At 31.2% G+C, this 25353-nt stretch overlaps 1 protein-coding gene across 3 annotated transcripts in view; it reads right to left on the bottom strand.

Moving 5' to 3' along the window:
* LOC124369054 (KH domain-containing, RNA-binding, signal transduction-associated protein 2-like) overlaps window positions 1-25353 on the bottom strand; it is a 245546-nt gene that overhangs the window by 58937 nt on the left and 161256 nt on the right. For all 3 annotated transcript variants that reach the window (XM_046826764.1, XM_046826758.1, XM_046826773.1), the window contains 3 exons: window positions 19780-19896; window positions 7056-7555; window positions 6633-6694 (listed from right to left, as the gene is read on the bottom strand). In XM_046826764.1, the coding sequence (XP_046682720.1) occupies window positions 6633-6694; window positions 7056-7555; window positions 19780-19896 (679 nt within the window). The remainder of the gene's footprint in view (window positions 1-6632; window positions 6695-7055; window positions 7556-19779; window positions 19897-25353) is intronic.

The raw sequence follows: 25353 nt of genomic DNA, 5'->3' as shown, positions 1-25353 counted from the left end.
ATGGATACAACTTGAGGAAACTGCGATTCCAGAATTATTTCAAGACGACTCTTGCATAATCTGTGGACACCAAAGGGCCAAATGAATCCGTCTTTCAGCACTTGTCATTAATATTTATGTACAGTAGTAGACAGATAGAACTGGAGTGTGAGTGAATGTAAACGAGGACATCTGAAAGGCGAGAGGAAGCAAGCAGCCTGCAGACCACTAATTGACAGGCATGGCCGTGTCGTGGCGAGGGTTGCACTTCGTAATGAGCTCTGGCCCTTTAACTAAGGGGCTGTCTCCTGCCTGTTACACACCCTCTCTCCCTTACTCACCGGCCCCGGCCCTAATTATTGTACAGGTAAACAATACTGTACGCTATAGTAATTACAATTAGTTATTTATTATAATATTTAGTAATGAAATATTTGAAAAATAATTTTCTATGCTTATGATTCTAAGGAAAATATTATGACACTGAAAGTAATTTTAAAATAACATAAATAGATTACAATTATGCATTTAATTTTTTAATATTCTGCTATTTAAATGATTATGAAATCAAATAGATTTCAAATGAACGAATTCAATAATACTAATCAGAAGACATTCCATTTATAATAACATAAACATTATTATCTTTACTTCAAATTGTTTTTAAAACTATCATTAATCACACCATCAATTAATTTCAATTAATTTAACGCTCAATAGTGATATTGTTCACAACTGTATTAAAATAAATGTAAATACTAATTACTAAAATTAACAAAACAATCATGTTAGGCATAGAAAATAATTATTGTTATAATGTAATTTTGTAAATGGTATACTAGACAAGAATTAAAGTTTTTTAACGTAGCAGAAAATCCTGATAGAACAATCGCCATTCAGAGAATTAAGTTCCTTGTAGAAAATGTTTCATTGTGCAGGAATCTCCTACAATTTGTGATATACTACAAACAATAAAATAAAGCCATAAACTTCATGCCTTAAAAAGCTAAAAAAAATTTTATGAGAGATGGCATGGAATGGCTCTATACATTGTAGCTAGATCCCCAGAGTTAACTAGCGGAAAAATGAAGCAATTTAAACAAAAAATATTGCACGCCTGCTGAAGGCAAAGCTGGGTTTTGCGCTCGTCCAATTTGCATAAGTACAATTTATTAGAAAAACTGTTCATACTGAATTAAGCTGGGAGAAGACCTAATTATTGTTAATTGGAATGAAATGTTGTGGTATTATAGTAGTTATACAATCATTTAAAAGACAACAAAAACATTATTAGAATTTATTTTAAATGAGCTCAATGGCATTCACTGGATGGCTGACTGAATCTGATTTTGGCGTCATCAATAAATTCCCTTAATGTTCATCTGCAAAATTTAAAAGATAGTAATATGTCACAGCACACGAGTGTTTTTTCAATTACAATGTAACCTTTCTAACAAAAACATAACGTGAGTCTCATGAAAATAGTAATAATTAACTATATTTTTCAGGAGAAAAAATCTTATTGTAGGAGAAACTATAGTCCTGGTATATGTTTAAGATATTTCAATCGTGACGTTAGATAAAAACAATTAAAAGTTTATACAACTGTAGAGATTAATTCTCTCAGCATATTTGAGAGAGTACATTTATAACACTGAAACTGTGTAAAGAAAATGTTATTAATTGAAAATCTGGCATATGGTTTAGTGATATAATTGTTTACTGTTCCATTCATTAAAGAAATACTTGTAATGAGACACTTGGAATTTTCTTATGTTCCATACATGTTTTAGTATTTGTATTCTACATTAGAACTTGAATAACTTTTATACATTCAAGAATAACCATTTATATTTAAAGGGAAAACTTTACAATTTAACCCTAGAGGTGAAAAGATTAGTATAAAAAAACTTCTGCATATCAAGAGGCATTCATTGTTATAAAAAGAAATCATTAAATTATATTGATAATTTCATATTTAAAAATAAGGTGAATTCAAAAAAATATCATACCAGTTAAAATATCAGTTTTTATTTTCATTTAAACATACCGAATTAATGATTTTCTTTTCCTATGGAATGTCAAACAAAAAGGAAAATGAATTTAAAATTCCAAGTGCCATGCTGACAAAATTTAATAAACATTTTCAAATAGTTATTAGTAGCAATTAATTAAAATTTATTGCAGGAAAATTAAGTTTATTATAAATCTGACAACAAGGGTAAACTGAGTGTTTTTACATATAACACAATGATTCAGAGCTAATAGATTTTGCTAATAACTGCTATATTTGGAATGTTAGCATAAAATATAATACTCATGAGTCACCTCAACTCACTCAATTTTGATACCCATGAGAATTCATCAAGATAGCTAGTCATTATCTACCAGCTGTTCAAAGTTACCTGCATGTCTGTAATCAGCCTACCATTGTGTTACAACTTCACAATAGTGTCTCCTTGATGTGTAATGCACTTTTGGAATATTATTATCTCATTACATACTATATTTTTAATTTTCATGTTTGTATTTCCTAGATAAGTTAGATTGTTTTAAAAATAAAATAATTTCATTGTAACGTGATAAAATAAATATTACTTTTTGTAAAGCTTATTGATCCTAAATTAATCAAAACAAGACAAAAAATGTGTTTTGGCATAAAATACTAAAAAAACAAAATGTAAAATATTTAAGTTTGTGAAGTATTACTCCTCTTTAATGTTTGAAAAAGCTTTAGCAAGTAAAATTTAATTTGCCTGTTAGGACCTGATACTGTGTTTGAAAAAAATCAGCATGTTAGTACTAATAAATTGCACAGTTATGCCATTTGTGATAACATGTATCTTAACTGTATGATACACTTAACATGAAATTTGTAATAACTGCTACATTTACTAATTTTTGTACAATGTTTTGTGTGTTAAAATATATATTTTTCTTTACTACTATTTTGTACAATGACCATGGCCAACCCATTATACAAGGTGTTTGAAAAGTCTGGGTACGGCTTAATATTTTACAAACCATAGCAGATAACATCTATAAACTTTGCACAGTGTCATATGGCCTGGTAAACTATTTTTACTTGCTGTTACCATGACATGCCAACCATGGGGGGATGGCCCACAGAGGAAAACATGGAAATCTTAAATTAAAGCATGGGTCGAGTGATACCTCATTTGAAAGAGCTCACTTAGAAGAGTTGAATTCCGCAAACCGCATCTCAAAAGGTTTATCCAATCAGAAATGGCGGGTGGTTTTAGGTACACATTGTGAAGTACATTATGCGCTGCCATTTCTGACTGGATCGTCGTATTCTAATGCGGTAGGCGTTTCACTCTACTAACCGGTGTGTTTTCACTGACTTTTTTTAATTAGCAAATTATGTCATAAATTTATAACACAATAATAAAACTAAAATTAATTCGTCGTCTTTATGTTTATGAATTAACATAGTTACACACTAGCAATGCTATTTTATTCACTATGTGAAAATCCATTAGAAAGTGACATCATCCATGAATGGAAACTTTTACAATAGTAAACATCCAAGTTCCTCTTAAATAAATTAGTTTAAACATTTAAAAATGTTAAAGTGGATAATATCAATACTTAAGTTTTACCATTGTACTTTGGTGGTGAAATAGTTAACTTACCATTTAATTTGAATTAAATTTTTTTGTTATTTTTTATAAATACTAATTAGTGAAACCATTGGTTAGTAGAGTGAAACGCCACCTACCGCATCAGAATACGACGATCCAGTCAGAAATGGCAGCGCATAATGTACTTCACAATGTGTACCTAAAACAACCCGCCATATCTGATTGGATAAACCTTTTGAGATGCGGTTTGCGGCATTCAACTCTACTAAGTGATCTCTTTCAAATGAGGTATCACTCGACCCATGCTTCAATTTAAGATTTCCATGTTTTCCTCTGTGGGCCGTCCCCCCATGGTTGGCATGTCATGGTAACAGCAAGTAAAAATAGTTTACCAGGCCATATGACACTGTGCAAAGTTTATAGATGTTATTTGCTATGGTTTGTAAAATATTAAGCCGTACCCAGACTTTTCAAACACCTTGTATACATTGCAAAATAACAATGTTGTATAGGAGGTTCAGTGCAAGAGAGGACTTCGCCTTCTATAAACTCATCTATCAGTTTTGTAAATATATGTTTAATCATTTAATTTTCTAAAAAATAAATAGTTATTTATTAACATTTTATACTATTTTGGTTTTCTATTAACCTTTAACATAGTAGTACAATATTTTAAGAATTTCTAAAGTGGTAGTAACATATCTTGATAGTAGACAAAGAACATACAAAGTATTGTTAAGTAGTGTTAAGCTTATACATATTGATAAGCTTATATTTGAACCTGTTAAAAACAATGGTTTACCATATTTCCAAGCTACTCTTACTGAAATGTTTAAAATAAATAATACGTGTTAAATCTAAATAAATTATTTAAATAATAAATAATAATGGTTTACACCAGAATACAGAAATGTGAAAACATTTGATTAATACAATTTATTAAGGAGGTTTAGATTTAGTGAACCTTCAAACAAAGTGGAAGTGGTGCCATGGAGGGTAGGCACTGACTGCCTTATTATACTGGTTGGATGTAAGTAAACCTTAGAAATTACTTAACGCCCAGACTAAATCCTATCATCTTAAACATTTTTTCTATAAAAAAAGATGAAAACTAATATAAGCACTTACACTATAAAATTTACGCAACATAAATTTTTAAAATTTTTATACTATGTAGGGTAAAAAAGAATTTGTGTAAACCTACTATCTGGTACTATCCTTAGAACATTTATATTTTTACCTGTAGCCATTTATTATATATGTATGCAAGGTTTATAAAAACTGATATATTTTTTTAATTGGAGGTTGTCCTCCCAAAAAACTTTAAAACAATATATTTTTTTACCCGCTATCTATTAACTGATTCCAAATAATTCTCCACGAAGAAAATAGTTAAAATAATCAATTGGAGACTGACTCTGCTTGTTAAAACCAAACTAATGCATGACGATTAAACTTACAGAAATTTGTAAAATTTATCTGCAGGGAACTTGTGTAAGTATCTATGTAAGTAAAACACAGCTTGTATTGGGCAAGAACAGTCACACAACTGCAAGTTTTAAGTAAGCATATCATGGTGTGCACAGCTCCCGATTAATATGGAGATTAACTGTGAGGTATGGAGAGAAGAATAAGGAAGGAGGGTATATTGATCTTGTTAAGAGTAAATGTACCAAGGAAACTGAATTAATAGCTGAACAATTTGGAATGAAATAAGTTTTCTATTCCTATTCAGTAGATTATTAAATTTTTCTTTTTTGTCTCATCCAACTGATAGATACTCTCTATCTAAAACATATATAATATAACACAATACAGGCTTATTTATTATTTACAATCATCTATTCCAAGTCTAAATTAAATGAAAAACCAGTCTTGAAGATTTAAGTCTGTAGAATTCTTCAATTCTAATTTCAGGAATTTATTGTAAAACATTATTACAAAACCATAACTGATTATTCTGGGTCGTAGACTTGTTGAAATATGCAGTTTTGTACAAAAATACTCACTGTCCACACCTGTTAATCGCCTGAATGTAATAATTATAAAATATTACCTGAAGTGTTGAGCAAGGAGTTGCCACTACATCAAACACCAAACACACACAAGCACACTACTCACAAGCTGCATACAACACACAACATCCAACAATTGAAAATTGTTTATATCAGTTTGAAAATACAAATAATGAACACAGGTTTATCCTCAAATTTCCCATCCATGTTAACAAGCCAATAAATACAAAACTCACTGTTTTGGTATTTTACACATTTATTTATAGAAGGATGATGAGATCCTTTTAAAAGATAATTATAACTAGACACCCTACATCTTTCTAAAACTAGACCAAAATTCAATGGGTTTAAAGACAATTTCTCTTTTCAGTCAATGTTCTAAGAACAGAACATATTGAATATGTTTGAAAGTTTTAAAACTTATGGGAGAGACAACATATCCACAAAACTATTTCCTTACCTGTACTAATTATAGACTTAAAACGTTTATAGTAAAATTACTTTTATAAAACAGATGTATGCTCAAAAAAACATTATTTTGGTTCACATGAACCATACAATTTGATCTGATAGAAATGACAATTTTAATTTTGCATGTAATTTTGTACAATTGTAAAAATCATTTTTTGTGTATAGTAAACAAATAAAATCTTTCAAAAATAATTAAAGTTCGCAGAACAGTATTACACAATTGGTCCTAATGATATAAATTTCTGCCAGAAATACATAGCACAGTGGAACCTTAAATGGTTATATAAAATTATATCAATCCATCAATAATTATCGAAAAATTATCACTTTATAAACTTAATCATTCCATTTTGTAATTCATTAAATGCTCTTAATTACAGTGAGTAAATAACTATACCTTGAAATTAGTCGTTTGGGAGAAGAAAGATAATTGTGAAGTCAGACATTGTTTTCTTTGTCCGAAAAACCATGATCTGATTAGGAATGATTACAAGTGTTGGGAGTGGGACATGTTGTATACAGCTGACATGCACTACTGCTGAGGAGGCATGAAAGAACTCACCACTGTAGTTGGCAGTGTCATAGTAGTCTCCCGCAGTTCCACCATTGTAGTCTCCACCATACCTGTCATAACACACATTCTTATATATCATTTTGTTCCTACCATAGTGGAGAGTGAGTATATAGGGCTTTTTGTTAAGTTAGTTCTAGCATGCCCCTATTACTTCGGCAATTTCTGCACTTGTTGAATTATGTCCGTTATATGCACAATGAAATTAAATGCCTTTTCGTATTCTAATAGTCTACATTTTTCACACGAAATAAAAAAATAATCAAATGTTACAAGCCTACTATAAATCGATAAGAGTTCCCCTAATCACTGCTGCCCAGGGGAAAGTGAATGAACATAATATTACTCTCGTAGCAGATATGTTAATATGAAAACCTATTGGTTTACGTGTTCTATGAGCGTATGCAAACGTACCCTGGTCCCGAATTGAATCCCGGTGAGGGTGAGTCGTAGAAGCCAGATGTGGGTCCCATCTCTGGTCCCATGTCATCGTAGCCACCGTAGCTCTCCTCCATGGCCTGTCTGGCACGATCCAGGATAGACAGGACCTTGGTCTTGGCAGGGAGGGGCCTGGGCAGCAGTGGCGGGGCGGGACGGGGTGCTGCCATGCGCATGCCGAGGGGGGGTCCGCCACGAGGGCCAGGAGGAGGAGGTGGGGGCACTCTGCCGCGTCCACGCACCGCCGCACCCCCCCTCTCTACCGGCGGGGGGCCTGAGTATGCCTGGATCTCTCGCATCTGTTCTTGCCTGATCTCATCGTTGCTGTCGGGAACCAGGTACTTGCGGATCTCTGCCAATGCATACGCAATTCTGGCATGTGCCTCAGCAGGAGGGGCTAGCGCTGCGATCTCTACATGCAGGTCGTCTGAGAGATGTGCATACTTAGGGTCGAGAGCTTGTCTGAACTCTTCTTCCTGTAACACAACAACACATATCTTGTTAAGAAACACATTAATTTAAGCTACAAACTCTTATCTAAGAGACAAATATGTAAAGAGATTGAACTCAGGGCTTCTGGAATCTCTGGTGTATAAACAGCATCATTTGTCTTAATTCAGATGAAAACAGTAAATACAAAATGAAAGAAAGAGACAAATGTGTAAAGAGATTGAACTCAGGGTTTCTGGAATCTCTGGTGTATAAACAGCATCATTTGTCTTAATTCAGATGAAAACAGTAAATACAGAATGAAAGAAAAATTAATAGTTTGTCTTATTAGTAAGGGATATATGGCTGTATCATACACAGTTTATCAATGCTACATTCAGTGTATAAACTACAACATTTATTGAACTCTTAGTCTTTCACTCGGATAAACATAATCCCGATAGATATATCACTGATGGATAAGTGAATTAAATAATTTGTGATATATAATCATTAACTTGAACATGTGTATTTCAAAAAGTTCTAAACATAACAAAAGACTTGTGACATGTCTTATTAAAATACTTCCCCATACGCAAAAAGGCTTGTAATGAACCTTTTGAATAAGGCCTTTGTAAAACACATTTTCTGACTTAGTTTTTTTTAACTAAATAGATGTTATTATATATATAAATCAATAAATGTGGAACGGTACACTGATTTGACGGTATACATCTCTTTAGTTTTATAAGTTACTATAACTTTACAAAACATTTTAAAACTGTATTTAAAAATTACTATTGCTCTTAGCGACCATGCTATTGGCCAACATATCATATAGTACGCTATTTTGAAGTAAATCTGTTTAAGTTCAATATTTTACTTTTAATGCTTGAAGTTCGTACCACTGAATTTTGCTTCTTTCTGGCTTCATAACAATATCTGTTATGTGATGGTATTGCATTGTAAGTTTTTTTTATAACCTATAGGCTTTTATTTTGTAAAAGTTTCCAATTTTGTTCTGTATTCACAACAGAGTATACGGAGAATCATTCCACAAATTTGTTGAAAAAATTCTTTTTCAACTTTTCAAAGAGAGCTGATTTGGAAATTTTAGTTTGGGTATTGAGTAAATGTTTTGTTTTACAAATGATAAGTTCACCTAAAATTCAATAAAACCATACTAATATAACATAAAATGAAAATACATAAAATTCAATAAAACCATATTAATATAACATAAAATGAAAATACAACTAATTATGAAGAAATAAATGTGGAAAATAATTAGTCATAAGATTTTTTTTCAATAGCTAGCAAAAAACCAGTGTGTGACTGTGGAAGTTAAGCATTGCCACTTCAAGGGTTAATGTGGATTATGTGCCAACAAACATTTAAATTATGATTAATTTTAATTAGGACTATTATTTAAAGTGGCGTTTATAACTTAACTGCCACACCCGTGTTAAACGTTTGCAAACAGCTGCCTGGTTATGCAATTCCTGACAGCAGGAAATGAATTTTAAATGACTCTAGTGATGTTTCTTTGCACTAAGTTAAACCCTCGTAAATACTTTTCTATTGATATTACTACATTCAAGTGGTAAATTAGGGAGTATTACCTAAACACTTTGCACGGCTTTATAACCTGTTTGTAAAAAAGGAACGTTGTTGTTTACTGCGTGTTGTCACTTTTCAATCGTGAGTTGTGTTTTACGTTTGTGATTTGTGCTTGAGTATGGCAGGAACTAGTTGCAATAACAATGAGGAAATATTATTGTTTGAAACTTGGCTCAGACCCTAGAATAAAGGAGGACGTCTGTATCCTCCCCGACTGTCTCAAAGGCATTTGCCTTCACTTGTTCCACCAACAGAAAAGAAAGGAGCACCTTGTAGACAGTGGGAATCAAAGAGGCAAGAAACAAGCTACACATAACTAACTGTGTGGAGTAGCTCTGTGGGCGACGCCTTGCTTTGCTAACTACCACTTGCTCAAACACTACTACGAAGAGTGAAGTTGATCTTAATAGTGTATAAAGCATAAAATAGTAATACTTTTAATGTTAAAACTTCAATTTTTAACTTTAAAATTTTATAAGATTACAAAGGTAAAGAGAAATAAATTTGCTTTATTCCCCTATCTCACTTTACCACACGAGATCTAACCCCTCCCCCTCGAAAATATGAGTAACCACTCATTTATGTATTTTGTAGTATATTTCCATGTATTCATTGTTAGTAAATACCGCAAACAATACACATAATTCTTTTTTAATAGATCGTAAAATAATCTCGACAGAGAGCCACTGCAGCTATAATTCAACAATATCTACTGTCTACCTATCTTTGAAGACGACTAGTTAACCCTACAACTGGCGGCCATATCATCCTGTAGTGTCAGGTTATTTTAGAGCTTCATGTAAAGCTAAAAAGAATGTATTAACAACATAATTTAAGAATATATAAATGTATACATTTTTTTTGTTCAGAATTAAGCAAAGAATAATATTTGCATATCAAGTAAGCCCTAAAAATATTTTAATACACCTTTTTTTAATGAAATACAAATTGTGCAAAAAGAATTTCTCAAATTTGGAGGGGGATTGTGCCAAACAAGTTATTGTCAGAAAAATGTAAATGTGAGATTTTGTGTCAAATTTCATCTAGTTTCAGAAAACACTTTATACAAATATATGAACTCATTATAAAGCTATAAAATAAAAAGCGGTTATGCACATAAATTATGAAAATCTGGTCTATAAGTAAACAATTTGGTAATAAAGTTTTCCTGATAACATTTTACATGAATATATATGTTATATGCATATTTTCTTACTTAAAATGAAAATAATAAATTATACAGCAACAATGAAATAAGTTCAACAATTAGTTTTTTTGAAAATTATAACAAAGTAACTTTTTTCATTATTTAAGAATTTTTATATGACAAAAGTATATAAGATATATTTGAAATTTTGTATTATATCAAAATTTATGGTTTATATCTGATAGGAATTTTTTTTTTAGTTTTAGAAAACCATAAACTATATCTAAATACATGAAATAATATCAAATTACAAAAGAAAATGCAATAATGTGCACCAGTTAGAAAAATCCACGACATACAATGTTTTACTAAATTAATAACATTTATTTACATCAGCCTGAACATTAAATTAGAATGAATAATAATATAATCGTGAATAATTAAAAGTGAAAAACAATAAGAAACTATGTGAAATGAATTTTAACCGACTCCAATACTCTACTCAGAGCCGATAATTTATCAGATTTCAGTAAAAAGACATTTCTTTATTCTAAAATACATTTATTTGCACTACTACAATATCCAATAACACACTACACATTTAACACTAAAACACGGATAAAACTACTAATGTAAAACTAAACAATGCCGTGGAACTTATGGAATGTGCTCGTGAGAATCTTTGTCTGCGATATAGGAGTAAGGCACGGATAGTCAGGCAGCACTGATGGCGCTGGACTCTTGTGTGTTCAAATCCAAATTTGTCTGGGATTGCTATCAAGTTGTTTAGGTTCCTGGTCATAAGGGGATCCCTAACTAGTTTTCGTTAGCAATTTTCAACTGAATCCAATGGTGCATGAATCAAATCTATATGTTACCGCAGTATTTTATAAGAAGTGATTATGTGATGATTATAAAAAGGAAATGTTTGACTGACAAAATTATGTTACTACAGAAACAGCAAAAAGATACAAAATTTTATCGTTTAACACTATGAGGATTAAGGAAAGATACCAACTCATAAATAAGCAACTTTGAAGACTGGATGTATGCCACATCATGGTCTCAATTTCTAAATATATTAATACACGTAAATTAATAGTAGATGTGACAGCCTGCACTGGAAACCTCAACTTAGCTTTCTGGTTCTCACACTAAACACTACCAATATTTCTGACATTCACGGTGTAATCACACCATCACCCAACAATGATCTGTTCTCTAGATAATTACATAAACATAAACAATGTGTACAATTCTAAAAGAAGAATAATAGTACGTTTATCAGCCAGCTCTGGGTCCTATTTCACACAGTTAAGTCTTGTTCTTATATTGCTCACTCTTTAAATGCTACTATTTTATTGTGAATGTTATAAACCACTCAGAAGTGCTATTATTCCACAGTGTATATGTTCAAATCACTTTGAAATGCTGGTACTGCACTATGGATATGTTGGAACCATGTTCAAATGCTATCATTATGCTATGCAACATGTTATACTCAAATGTATTAATTACTACTATAACTTGGCTACAGACTCACATTAACTAAAATTTCTTAGGATATAAATGATTCCTTATATACACTAAACATCAAAAAAATCTGAAAAATGATCTGAAATGATCATTTTTGTAAAGGGTTTAGTAATAATACACATGTAGTAAAATTTTTAGGCATTCATTTAGACACTAAATAAAATTTTTTCAACCATATCAATATGTTAAATAAGAAACTTTATTCAACCAGATATGCTTTGAGTATACTAGTTTGAATAACATCTTTGGAAGTTGGTTTAGCTGTATATTATGCCCATGTATACTCGATGTTGAGTTAAGGAATTACTTTGTGGGGTAACTGCTCAGATGTGCAAAAACTCTTTATTAATCAAAAGTCAATTATTAGAACAATAGGTCATTGCAACTCAAGAACAACATGTAAAATGTTATTTAAAAAATTTAACATCCTCACCTTGCCATGTATATACATTTTTGAAATGCTTAAATTAGTACATAAGAATCCTGATCAATTTGAAAAATACAAATTTAATAATAGATATCACACAAGAAATTGTAATTTGTTTCAATATCCAGCACATAAACTAAAAAAAATTTGAAACTAGTCCTCTTTATCTAGGTTTGAAATTATATAATAATATTCCACTGGCATATAAAAAACTTCCCTTATCTACATTTACAAAAAAATTAAAAGAAGCTCTTTGTCAAAAAACATATTATAGTGTAAATGAATTCTTTGAAGATAGTTTATGATGATAACGAATAGTAAAAATATATCTTTAAAAATATCTACAATGGTTTAGCCTTGGATTTAATCAATGTTTTTTTTTATGTTTTATAGATCAATGTATCAAAAGTTATTTTTTATAAGAATGAAAGTAATGTTTGAAAATAAGTTTAGTTATGTAGTTTTTAATCGTTGACTATGTACCAGTTTTTATTATATTGTGATACCAGAAAACGTACTGTACATTAAATATTTGTCTATTGAAACATTTTTTCAATTTTCTGCACTGCTAAACCATATACCAAACTTGAAAAATAATTTACTAAAATTTTGTTTGATTATCCGTTGGAAATATACATGATGAAAATAACTCATTCGCCATATTAAGTGATTATTAACTAAAGACTGACGATAAAAGATAAAAACATAAATGATTGATTTACGAGAAAATCATGTCATAAGATTATAAAAACCCTTGGAGTTTCAGAAACAAAAACTTGGATGAAACTTTTCAACTCTGATTACCACATAACAGAAGCTTATTGAAGTGTAAAATAAATTTAGCTGGATAATAGTAAAGCAGCCGGATCAAAGGCATGCCACATTATTCCATGCAAAGCATTTAACTCCTCACAAGCTGCTAAACTGGTTACAGGGTTCCGGCTACAATCCTCTTTGTCTAACTTTTTAAACACATAGCCCTCCCTCCTACTTCTAAATATTTCATGTGCAAGAGTTATGTTAGTAAAGTATCGAAAGCTTTGGTAGACTTGGCATACATTTCCAGAAATTAGACTTCACAGTTGTAGCTAGAACACTTCTCAAACATGTAGATTTTTATTCCTCCTACACTTGAGCTTTATTAAAATAGTACAAGAAGCTTTGTAATTTTCTCCCTGAAAACAGATAAAGACTGTCAACCGATCTCTATTGAACCAGGACTACCTCGGGTATTGAAAGATTCAGATAATACAAAGAAGATTGCAATAAAATATCTTAATTCATAAGCAACTAAATTCTGATTGTTGAAATTTTGGTATTTCACAAGATAAATACTGTACTGCTATCCCTTACATACAACTTAAACTTATAAATAATAATTAATCACAAAATGGTTTCTAAGCACAAAGTACTAATCTTAAGAATGGTTGGACCAATTAGGTTAACTAATTCCTTGTGTAAAATATTCACTGAAATCGAAGGCAGATTTTTACAAAGAGAAGGATTAGAAAAATTGAATGGAATTTTTGGCATTCACAAAATTTTAATAATTATGTTTTATAATTCGCATTTAACTGACACTAAAAAACTGTTTGACATTTTCAGCTACTGTTCAACAAAGTTCAGCCAAAGCATCTGTTCACATTTAAATGTTATAGAGTATTAGGAATGCAATGCTTGATCAATAATGTAATGCAGTTGGCAAATCAAAAGTTAATATGTAAATTAAAAACATCTCATGCATTGTAAATACTATTAAAACACTGTTATAAAACCAACCTTAATGAACACAAAGCTGTGAATGTTTTCACACAAGGTACCAGTATTCCAAACTTTCAATATTCACACTAACAAACTTTCAATATTCATATTAACAAACTTACAATAAACCTATCAATAGCTCTCTTAAAACCTAAATTTTGTTTTCATGTAAAGTTTGGCTTTATCTTGGATGTTTTGGAAACGGCATTTAAAATACTAATTTTCATGATGTTCTGTTGCATAATATGGTTTTGAACACTTGAAGTTTTGTATTTGCCTTAGGTTCTTAGTGAAGTAATGTTTAAAATTGTTTACCTTTTATAGAACATTTTTTCTGTTAGGTGATGTAATTTAAGTAATTTTTATATCTACAATTTTTTAAGTTCTAACTATTCTTTCCCACAAGTATTAGTCAATGGACGTTAAATCCGGGGGTCTAGGTGGGTAGTTGATTGGTCCAACTCTCCCAGTCCGTATTTGAAGAATATCCTGATTTTGAATTTGTCAAACTGCCTTAGAGTAGTGGGCTGATTTACTATTGTACTTAAACCACATTATTTGCATAGTTTGTTCAGGAATGTTTAACAAATCAATTTGGCGAGAAATCGATGAGGATGTTATTGTAGATATTTCTGTTGAAGTGTCCTTACAAAAGAAGGGCACACAATATGGCTACCAATTAATAGCACACCAGTATTGAGAGTCCAGTACATTTGGTTGTCATCCAGTGGAAATTCTTAAAAGCCCAGAACCTTATGTTGAGATGGTTCACTTCTCCATTGCTCCAGAAGGTTACTTCGTCGAACCATAAACCTTGCAAAAAAATATTAACCTTCATGTATTTTATCACCCACAAAAAAAGTTAATTCTTAGAAGGAAGTAATCTCCATGAAGTTGTAATGTAGTGGAATCCAGTATGGGTGCATTTTATGGTCCTTTAGGATACTGAATATTGATCATTGGCTATTTCCTGTATCGGTAGCCAATCTTTTAGATGAGTCACATAGATTAAATTGAACCGCAGCCAAAATGTATGGTGCTTTATCATCCCTTACAGGCCTAGTAAGCAGTTTCTCTTTGTTATGATCAAGTTTTACATATCCAGTTTCATGACACCACTAGCAAGCCTTTCGAAAACCTTTTGCAATTGATGCGGTCTGCGGTTTAGGTAATAGCAGCAGCTATGTACAGATAGATTATTTAGACATGAAATGGTTCGTACATGGAGTAGCAATGGGTTAGAGGAAAAGTATGGGCTGCGTGGGGTAAGGGGAGTGGACAGCAGGTTCAGCCAATAGACTACTAACTAATGAATGTTAAGGCTTTCATTGTATGTCATTAATATTTAATTTCACTCCAGGGTACTGTTCCTCCAAATATTTATAAATATTGTACATTATTTCATTAGTTTCTTTTACAGTTTTAGGAATAAAAGGCACTTGCGTGTCCATTTTCAGCACTGATATTTATGTCTTCAGCCACGTTAGTACGTACTTCACTCGTGGAGCAATAAGAACTGACTGACTGAGGTGATCAGATGATAGACATGGCACAAAACTAGTAACAACACAAAACTAGCAATGAGAAGAAATCAAATCTACTAAGACATGATTATCATCTCGTCATTTCTCCCAAACTTGTAGAAAAAGGTACAGTAGTTCTTGAAGATAAGCTTGTCCAGACCGGAAAATACTAACACATTTTTAGATTAATTAAAAACAGGTTAAAACATAGTAGGCATTGGTATTTGGTTTGATATCTAACAAATTCACCACAGGTCACTAAGAGACAAATCATAATCAATAGTATATGTACCTCTCATTGTATGAGAAGTGTTTTAAAAACAAGTGTAGACACTTTTAAATACCCTAAGGCAAAGATAGGAGAACACATTTGAGTACTAAATGGAACAAAACCTGAATATTAGTATTTTTGGTGCTATTCCTCGACCATCCAAGATAAATCCGAATTTTAAATATAGTTAGTTTTTAAGAGAAATATTTATAGGTGTAATGAAACTCGTACCTTGCTATTTGAAGTTTTTAGGTTTTCCGAATTTAAAATATATAAAATTTGAACTATTAAAAAAAATTGGAAATGTGCTGAAAAGTGACAACTGTAACATATTTTTAGAAGTACTTCTTTGGTAACCTTGGATAAAAATTTGGAATTTGCTATAATTTTTAAGAAGGTAACAATAAAATAACAGTGAAACTGAACAACTTTAAAATTTAGGAGCTTGTATAAAAGAAGCGAAATAAATAGAATTTTTCAAAGTGAAAAGTGAATAGAGAGTGTTCTTTAAAATGAATTAAGGTTTGACCTATCTTTAGATTTTAACATCTTTTAGAAATGTCTCCTAGCTACCCCTCACTGAAGTGCCAATTAGGAGCTCTTTTGGGTGTTTTCAGGAATTCATTAGAGTCAAAATATGGGGGATTTTTGTTAACGAGAAGGTAGGCCTCCCAGTTCAGCTGCTATACATGGCAAATGGGTGGTCTGCCTCAAACTGTATATATTAGAATGTATTAAATATGTAAAGATTAACTTAAATACATTAATAACACAGTGATATTCACTGTTATAGTACAAAGAATACAAATTAAATAAATTAGCATGACTATAAGTTATAAAATAAAATAAACAAAACTACACACAGTGGTAGTTTTAAATTTTATTCCAAAAGAAATTAGAGACATAACAAATCATAATAATTTCAGATTATTGTTAAGGGGATTTGTGCTAAAAATGTCTTCTGGGGTCCATTTGTTCCCTACTGGTTAACTCACCAGGCTTAATTAATTTTAAGTGAACATGTCTATATTTCAATATTCCATACGTACATGTCACTAAAAACCAATAAATAATAATGAACTCTTGGTATTTTTAAGGAAGAACCTCATACCATTGTTGTAAAAAGTTAAGGAATGCAAAATAAATTTTGTATTCTTATTTTTTTATTTATAAAATAAAGTGAAAATACATTTTTATTCAGGTTTTTTGCCTACATTATTTCTTTCTGGAAGTATCCATCATAAGTATTATGTTTGTTCTACATACCTACATAATAAAGTTCATGGCTTAGGAGACATGTCATTTTAAAATAAAAATATATATTGTACTACATAAACAATGGTATTTGATTCAGTAAAATCCCACATTTTAGCTTATGAAGTACAGTATGTAGTACTAATTACATTTTTAACTGTAGAAGTGGATTAGTTGGTGTGCTCTTTTGAACAAAGTAGGCTACTTGAAACACAGTTAGGCCTACATAAATTACTTGGGTTCTTTTTCACTTTAAAATTTGAATATTATATCAGTACGATAGTAACAAAAATAAAAAAAATAAATAGTTTGTATAAGAATAGCTTATTAACTGTACATAAGATTAAAAAGGAAAATTTACCATCTGTATCTATTTATAAAATACAAACATCACCCTACAGTTATGGCCTTAGGCCTACTCTTTGTAGTTTTTTGTAATATGATACTAGTCAAAACACAAGGTAGGATGGAGTCCAGGTTTGTGTGGGCCTAGGCCTAGACTTAACCCTACCTGGTGCTGAAGATTATTATTCAGTTTCATTGCATCTAAATCACTATCACTTTCTACACTTTTGTCCTCAGAAATAGCAGGATCAATATAATCATCGTCACTATCAAAATCAAACCATACAAAATAATTGCATCATCGTGCAGTCTCGGCTCATTGACGCCATTTCAATTGAAAATGAATACTCTCTTAACATTTTTCTGGAAGACAACTAAATAACCATAATATATCCTAAACAAACAAATTGAAAACAATTGTTAACCATACAGTGGCAGACACTACAAATAGTTGGTCAGCTGAAAATAAATACAATGCAGGTTTCCAATCACGCATCATAATAATGCCGAACGTTAAAGTGTAGAGGAAGGTAACTTGTGTCTAGTTATTAAAAAGATCTACAGAGATGTTTCATCAAACAAATATGGGTATGAACCACCTTTTTTTGATTAGATATTCATGTTCAAAGGATGCTGGACTGAGTCCGGCCTTGGATCGGAACGGCCCAGATAGCGATGTCGGACTGAGTTCACCTATGGATCCCAAAAGGTTTAGACAGTTTAATTAGATGTTTATGAAACTTTACGAGGTTTTGGCTGATAAAGTTTTGTTAACCTTAGATTATACACTGAAAACTTTGATTTAAGACTTTAAGCATACTTCTGTGCACTCTTTCTAAAAGAAATTGTAATTGGTTAGAATAATCAGACTTCTACTGTATATGCCGATTCCAAGTATTATTGTAACATCTATGGTCCATTAGCCTTAATTTTATTTGTATATTATAATTTAGTAGAATTCTATACATTTATTATTTACCTAAATATTAGAAAAGTGGTATACAATAGATTACAGGGAGAACTTAACCCTTTTAACGCTAATGACCAAGAATGCAGCCCAACTTTCACTACCAGTGCCTGAGGCAAATGTCGACAGAATCAATTTTGACACTTTCAGCCATGTTTATGGCTACAACACTTAAACTCCTTCAGATATGTTTTACCCATCATCAAACTACTTAAAAAAAAAACCATCATATGAGTGACAATAACTCCTAAAACTTAACAAACACTAACAGGTAATAACATTTACCTAGCATTTATGAAAAACCTAACATTACAAGAGGAATTCATTAGATATAAATTATTTGACATCTTCTGACAGGAAAATCTCCCATGTAAGTTTTTTGTCTTGTATTGAAAAAAGTTGAGTAGCTGAGAAATTAATAAGCAAAATATCTTATATTTGTACTTGTTTAAATGGGATTTGAATTTTTGCATATGGGTTTAATTTTTTATTTGATCTAGAATACTTGATTTAAGCTTTATATTACAAACTGATGTTTGAGATATACCTAATATTGGAGAAACATTTCTTGTTGAGACATGAGGATATTCTACAACAGACTGTAAAATGTCATGACAATGCCTGTGGCTGATTTTGGTCATCAATGTCTGGGTAACGTACGTTGCCTGTTTCCTGGAAATGTTGGATTGTCTTTTTGAACTCCTGATTTAGATACAGGATTTTGATTGGGATAAGTGTTACTGAATAAATTCTTTATTTTATCAAAAGATCTAACCCAGTCTCCGTAGCCTTGCATCATCAGGACCATAATACGCTCTTGTTCACTAAAACACTCCAATTCAATTTAAAGTATCACAAAAACATGCCTTAACTTTGTTAATTCCAGCCAGAAATTGAACATGATACTGGACTTTCTCCAAATTTATAGATAAGGGAGGCCTGCCGCGCAGCATGTAATAACTGTAAAACAGGTTTGAGTTTGTAAGAAAAGTTGTTGTCTATTGAAGTTATGTACCTTCCGAATGTGGATATTCATGTTTTGCCTTAATAATTTTTTAACGCCATTCAATGAGCTGCCATTTTTTACTGGGTTGAAATAGAAAGCTCTAATTTCCACTGTTCTTCTCCTTTTATCAAGACCATTCAAATGTGGTCACTCAACGGGTCTTTAAATTAAAAAATTTTGAACCATCCGCCCCTAAAATTCTATTTAATGAAAATGGGCAAAGTTGTAACAGTGACTAAAAATTTCACTTCTATTTCCTAGAAAGATATCCTGAGTTCCATCCATATAAACATTTGAGATATATGTTTTAATATGTCAAATAGTACGCATTATTGACCTACAAACATAAATAAAAAAAATAGCAGAAGATGAGACTTTATAATTATCCTCTAAATATACTACTGGGATACATACCTTTTGCTTATCACGCATTGATCCTCTACCCAGGATTGCCATCTTTGTCATTGTGTCTTCTTGAAGCCGTTTGAGTGAGTTTCCTTTGGGTCCCAACAGTTTTCCCACAAAATTGAACTGCAACAATCATATATTGTTCATTAAAATTACAGACACCAAATCACTTATCCAAATGAAGTTATTTATTATTGATGGTTGCTTGACTATTTAAATTTTTTACCATACTCATAAGAGGTTCAAAAATTACTTTTGAAGAATTTTATCTTTCAACGTTTATGCGTGGCAGCAGAATCTGGTGATTTTTGGGAAATAAATGCATTTAGAACTAACTATAAAGAAGATAACAAATACTGTCAAAAAAGCTCTCTGAAAAAATTGGTGTTGGTTAGAAGGCTCTAGCATAATCAAATCTAGAGATAATCAATTTAACACTAATGTCTGCGAAGCCAAAAATCAACACTCTTGTGAACAGAAATGGACGCCACGCATAAACGGTGAAAGATAAAATTCTTTAAAAATCATTTTTCAACCTCTTATGGTATGGTAAAAACATTAAAAAAATAAAAATATTTTTAAATGGTTAATCAAATAATGTTTATTGGATCATTTCATATAGATTGGCCCTAAAACAAAGTTGTAAAGCAAACTGATCTAGTCCAAATCTGCAACTGACAGTCTTCTCCATATACATAAAATATTTTTAGAAAAATTTCTAGGCTCACATATATACAACAAAAACATACACTTCGGTTTCAAAGAGGTGCATGCACTGCTTTTGTAACATAGTAATAAAATATAAAAATTGTGATTTTCAAAGTAAAAAGAAGTTAGCTGTCAAAGTACACTGTTTTAATTGTTGTCATGAATATATGGTATTAGAATATAAGTTTTGAAATAATCAATCTCTTTAACAATAGGTTTTCCTCAAATTGAAATGTACAGTTGTTCTTTGCCCATTTAATTAGTGAGAAGTGCAGCACTCTATCCATGTTTGCAATGAGAGGGAGAATGATAGAGAGAGTGAGATATACCAGAGTAATCTTGGACACCCTATAAGAGATCATTAAAAATAACTCAGCATCTTAGAAGCTGCAGTTAGTTGTTCTTAATAAAAATTAAACAAGCACATACTTTAATTAAGCAAGCATTTAAGGAACCAGCTCAGCTACAATTTCAGCAAGCACACATTTTGTATAGCTCAATGTGCTCACAATTACCTTTGGAGTCTCTATAATAACAGTTTACTTAACTTTGACTAGTGATCACACAGTAAATAAAACATCATTTCACATATTTTGATTTGTTCTACTCCCACCTATTGAGTCAACTGACTCCCAGGATGCTTGTCTTCCTTTATTTTCTGGTTTTTATTTTCTTACTTTCCAGGCAAGGGTACAACAGCATAAGCGGAGGGTTGCACGGTTAAGAGAGTGCTTGATCCAAAATATGCGAAATGTGGATACTGTGACTTCCAGTTTAACTTAGCCTTTCTTCTCTAAGTAGAGTGCAACACCGCTTACAGGGACTATTAGAGACCTAACAGAGATCTAAATAAACTAGACGACTCTAGCAGCCTTCAAAACGTAGATAAAAATTTACAAAATGAAAATTCATCCATGGCAAGCCAGATGACTTGGACCGAACAAAGGAGACATAAGACTTCCTAGTAGAAGGCTAGGTCTAAAATAAAGATAATAAATATTCACACCATAGATATATGTGCTCAGCTAATGATGCGAAAATAGTCCTTCTGACTGAATCAGAAGTAGATGGATTTTGTGACAGCTGAAATTTAATACTTAATTTGTTATGAAATATACATGAAACCTATTTCTAGAATATCTTTTAAGGGGGAAAAACTTTTGAACAAAAAGTTTAGGAAATGTTATCTCAGCATTTAAGAAATTTTTTTCTTGGCCTATAAATAAAAAGTTTTGTTTCATAGAAATTTAACAGTGTCATATTGAAATGAAATGTACCAAGCTGGCCAAAATCAATTTTTAAATAGATTGAAACTTGTTCTAGCTTTCTTGGACAGTGTTATCGCAAGCCGCTTTATATAGCATAAATATATGATATATAGTGTACATTTTATTTGTGGTGTCATTGTTATCTAAAAAATGACTCAATTTACAGTAAGGTTAAAGTGCAAGACTTCACCTACTGTTTAGAAAAAATTGAAAATATGACTAGAATTTCAAAATTTGCCGACTTTAACATTGCTTTCTCAACAACCTATAATTTCTTGCACATTTGAATAAAAAAACAACATTTTTTTAACTGAGTCACAATTAATTGTGTTATATTATCACTAAAAACAATTTTACACTAGCACATGGCCACCCTGTACACACAGGGACGTGCCCACATGTACAGTAGGTCTGAAACGCCTGTATCGGTCAAAAAGCGTATACTTGTGGACCTTCTAATCTACTTGTGGTTTAAGATATTTCCAACCATTGGTTTAGCTTTGATGTCCCGACCAAGGAAATTTCTTAAACATTCGTAGATTTTAAAAGCCTTCTTTGGCTAAAAAGTGTATACTCATGGCCATTTGTGATTTACTTCTGGTGTAAGAGATTTATAGTGCCATACTTGAGTTATTTGTTGCCTAAATTAAGAAAATATAAACATAAGAAGGTCTAAGAAGCCTAGATGTTTACTAAAAAAAAAAAAAACTAAGGTAGGTTTTTATTACCAATCTTTAAATATGTAATAAAAGTTGGATATCAACTTTGCCTTTGATATTTGCATTACACTACTGATCAATTACTACATAGTTAATATTTCCTAAAACTTACAATTAAGAGAATATTTATACTGAACATTTTTATTTTCAATATTTAGATAAAGTGCTCAAAAGTGATTACAAAAAAAGGTTAAAATAAGAAGTGTTGTTCCTTCCAAGCTTACTCTATGCTTTCAAAATTATGATTATAAAATGGCTGTTTAATTAGTTAAATATATTTTTGTTATAGTATTATATATAATGTTTACATAGGGAAATTTATCTTATTACATTAACAGCTGCTTTCAATTAATAAAATGGGTGTTTCTGCATTGCATTTCTTATGGGATTTTCACAACTGGAGGCCAGTGGGCCGGACCCTGTGGTTGGAGGAGAAATAAGTAAAGTTTTTACTGGAATCAGTCAGAGAGTTAGCAGCCATCAGAGATTGTATATTGTTGTTTTAATTTATGGACTGTATAATCGGGTTGAATTGTAAAGAGAACTGTAAGATCAAAACTTTACGTCTTATTAAGCAACATGTTATTATATTTGATTTTAATGTATTAATCAAAACTAAATTGTAGATCTCAGTTTTTGATGTTCTTTAAAATAATTTTATTTGTATGTATTTTTTTAATACAAGAAATAAATTATCAATTAAGCATGGCAATAAGGATAAGGCTGAAATGTAAAAGTGGGTGTTATTGCTAACAATAGACAGCACCAGGTCACACACAACTTGCAGCAACCATCTCATCTTAGGCAGAATCCAACCACTTGACAGCCCACTCTTTTATCTTTTATCCACTAATTAGGGACAGTATCTAGTTCAGTTTACACAACATAGAGAATTAGCTTCTGAGTCACAATTGCCTTTAAACTGTTATTCCCCCTAACTGTTTTATTGTTTTTCTTGTTCAGTTCATTTCCAACAGATTATCACTGATTGATATAACTTTTTGGTGAGCTTTTGATAGACATGACTATACCAACTTCATATTAAGATTATAAAGTTATATTTGGTTCGTAAATCCTTTTTACCTACATGTTTTTAGTAAATTTGATATATTTTTGTTTCTATTAAGACATGTGGCAGTTAATATTTAAAGAAGTTCATATGTAGCCTTGTACACAGATTTGTAAAAACAATTTTAAGGGAGTGAATGATATATTTTTTGTTTTTTTTTTATAAATGAAATAAGCTATTAATTTCAAATGCTCAAAATATTTTTGTATTTTTTTAATATGCACTTTTTGTGTAAATATGTAGATACGAATGTGTTTTTTTCCTTTTTTGAGATATAATGTTTCAAATTCCATTTAATTAATTTGAAGTGATTATTGGTGTAAGTATTTTCGAAGTATTTGTATAAGGGTTGCAAAATCTTTCTGGTGAGTAAGGAATGTTTTAAGAAATTCAGAAGCTTTTATGTATAGAAACACTATAAAGAGCTTCAAAAAGGACCCTTTGTACATTACAGATGACTTCTCTTTTATTCCCATCTTTGTGCGCATATTTGATACCAATCCTCATGTTAAATTCAGATTCCTTTTTGATATTTAATACTCTGTTCTAAGTGCTGCCTTAAATATATTATAAGTTAGGAGTACGCCATATTACAAGTCAAATAACAGGTTTCGCTAAGGTTGCATGACAAATTTTAAGCTTATATTCATTTCATTCTCAATATGTTCTGTGGTCAGATGGACAGACATACATCATACAGAAAAGTAATCTTTGTATCCCCCTCGCAGACTAAAAGGACATTGTGTCAGTTTACTAAGTGATCACCCTTCAATGACCCTCAGCCAAATATCATGGTTTGAAATGCACTGTCATAGAACTCATTCTTGTATATGTAGAAATGATGTTTTGTAGAAAATTTTAATTCTGCAGATGATGTTTCTACATGATAACATTCACATTTTTGTTAATTAAGTTACTTTTATAACAGTGTTGAAATAAATAAAGTTTGGGTGAGCTACGGAGGGTACTACAACACAATAATGTGCTCAACTTAAATCTTGTCACAAATTTTAACATTGACTCTCCCCTTTTTTTCATTTTACTGTATGAAGCCTATTAGATCAAGTTTTAGTAACTAAAGGACAACATTCATCAAGATTGTGTGACAAAGACTGTAATAAAGAATAAAAAGCATTTTCAAGGTTGTCAGCAGCTAAAAAAAACAAATGACCAGTTGATATTACTTAACCTACTCTTAAGTATATTTATATTTACATAATTTAGCAACCTATAGCCAGATTCTTTTTTCATTTGATTGTCATATATTAAGACTGCAAATAAATACTGGTGCAAATGATCCATTTTACAAAACTAGAAATTGTTATCATAGAGTTTTATATTACCTAAAGTAAATAAAACGTATAAAATGTTACAGATTTAATGTCATATCAACACAGGGCCTAAGTTTTTCAATTTATTACCAGACAACATGAAAAGTTGTAATAATTTAAAGTTGTGTTTAAAGAATTTGAAAATTTGGTACCAGCGTACCATCATTTAGCAGAAACACAATGTTAGGTACCCGTAAAATGACGGGAAAACAGTTTGGAGAATGGCTAACAACTTTCTCGTAGTGTAACAGTCACGTAACAGGACAGCTGATGTGTCTGTAGCAGCCAGTGAGCAAAAACCATATGAGATATTCGTGCTACCAACAACGAAAATTAAATTTCCCTACTATAAGGCATCGTGTAAAGTGGCATGACAGGTACATATTTTATTAATGTATAGAAACTTTTATATGCTAGAAAATTTCAAAACATTTAATGTAGAATACTATCGCCTACAACAAATATTAACACTAGGTCATGGTCAC

Source organism: Homalodisca vitripennis, chromosome 1 (genome assembly GCF_021130785.1).
Source record: "Homalodisca vitripennis isolate AUS2020 chromosome 1, UT_GWSS_2.1, whole genome shotgun sequence".
Classification (NCBI taxonomy): domain Eukaryota; kingdom Metazoa; phylum Arthropoda; class Insecta; order Hemiptera; family Cicadellidae; genus Homalodisca; species Homalodisca vitripennis.
The sequence above is the reverse complement of the archived record's forward strand: the minus strand, read 5'-3'. Positions and strand labels throughout refer to the sequence as shown.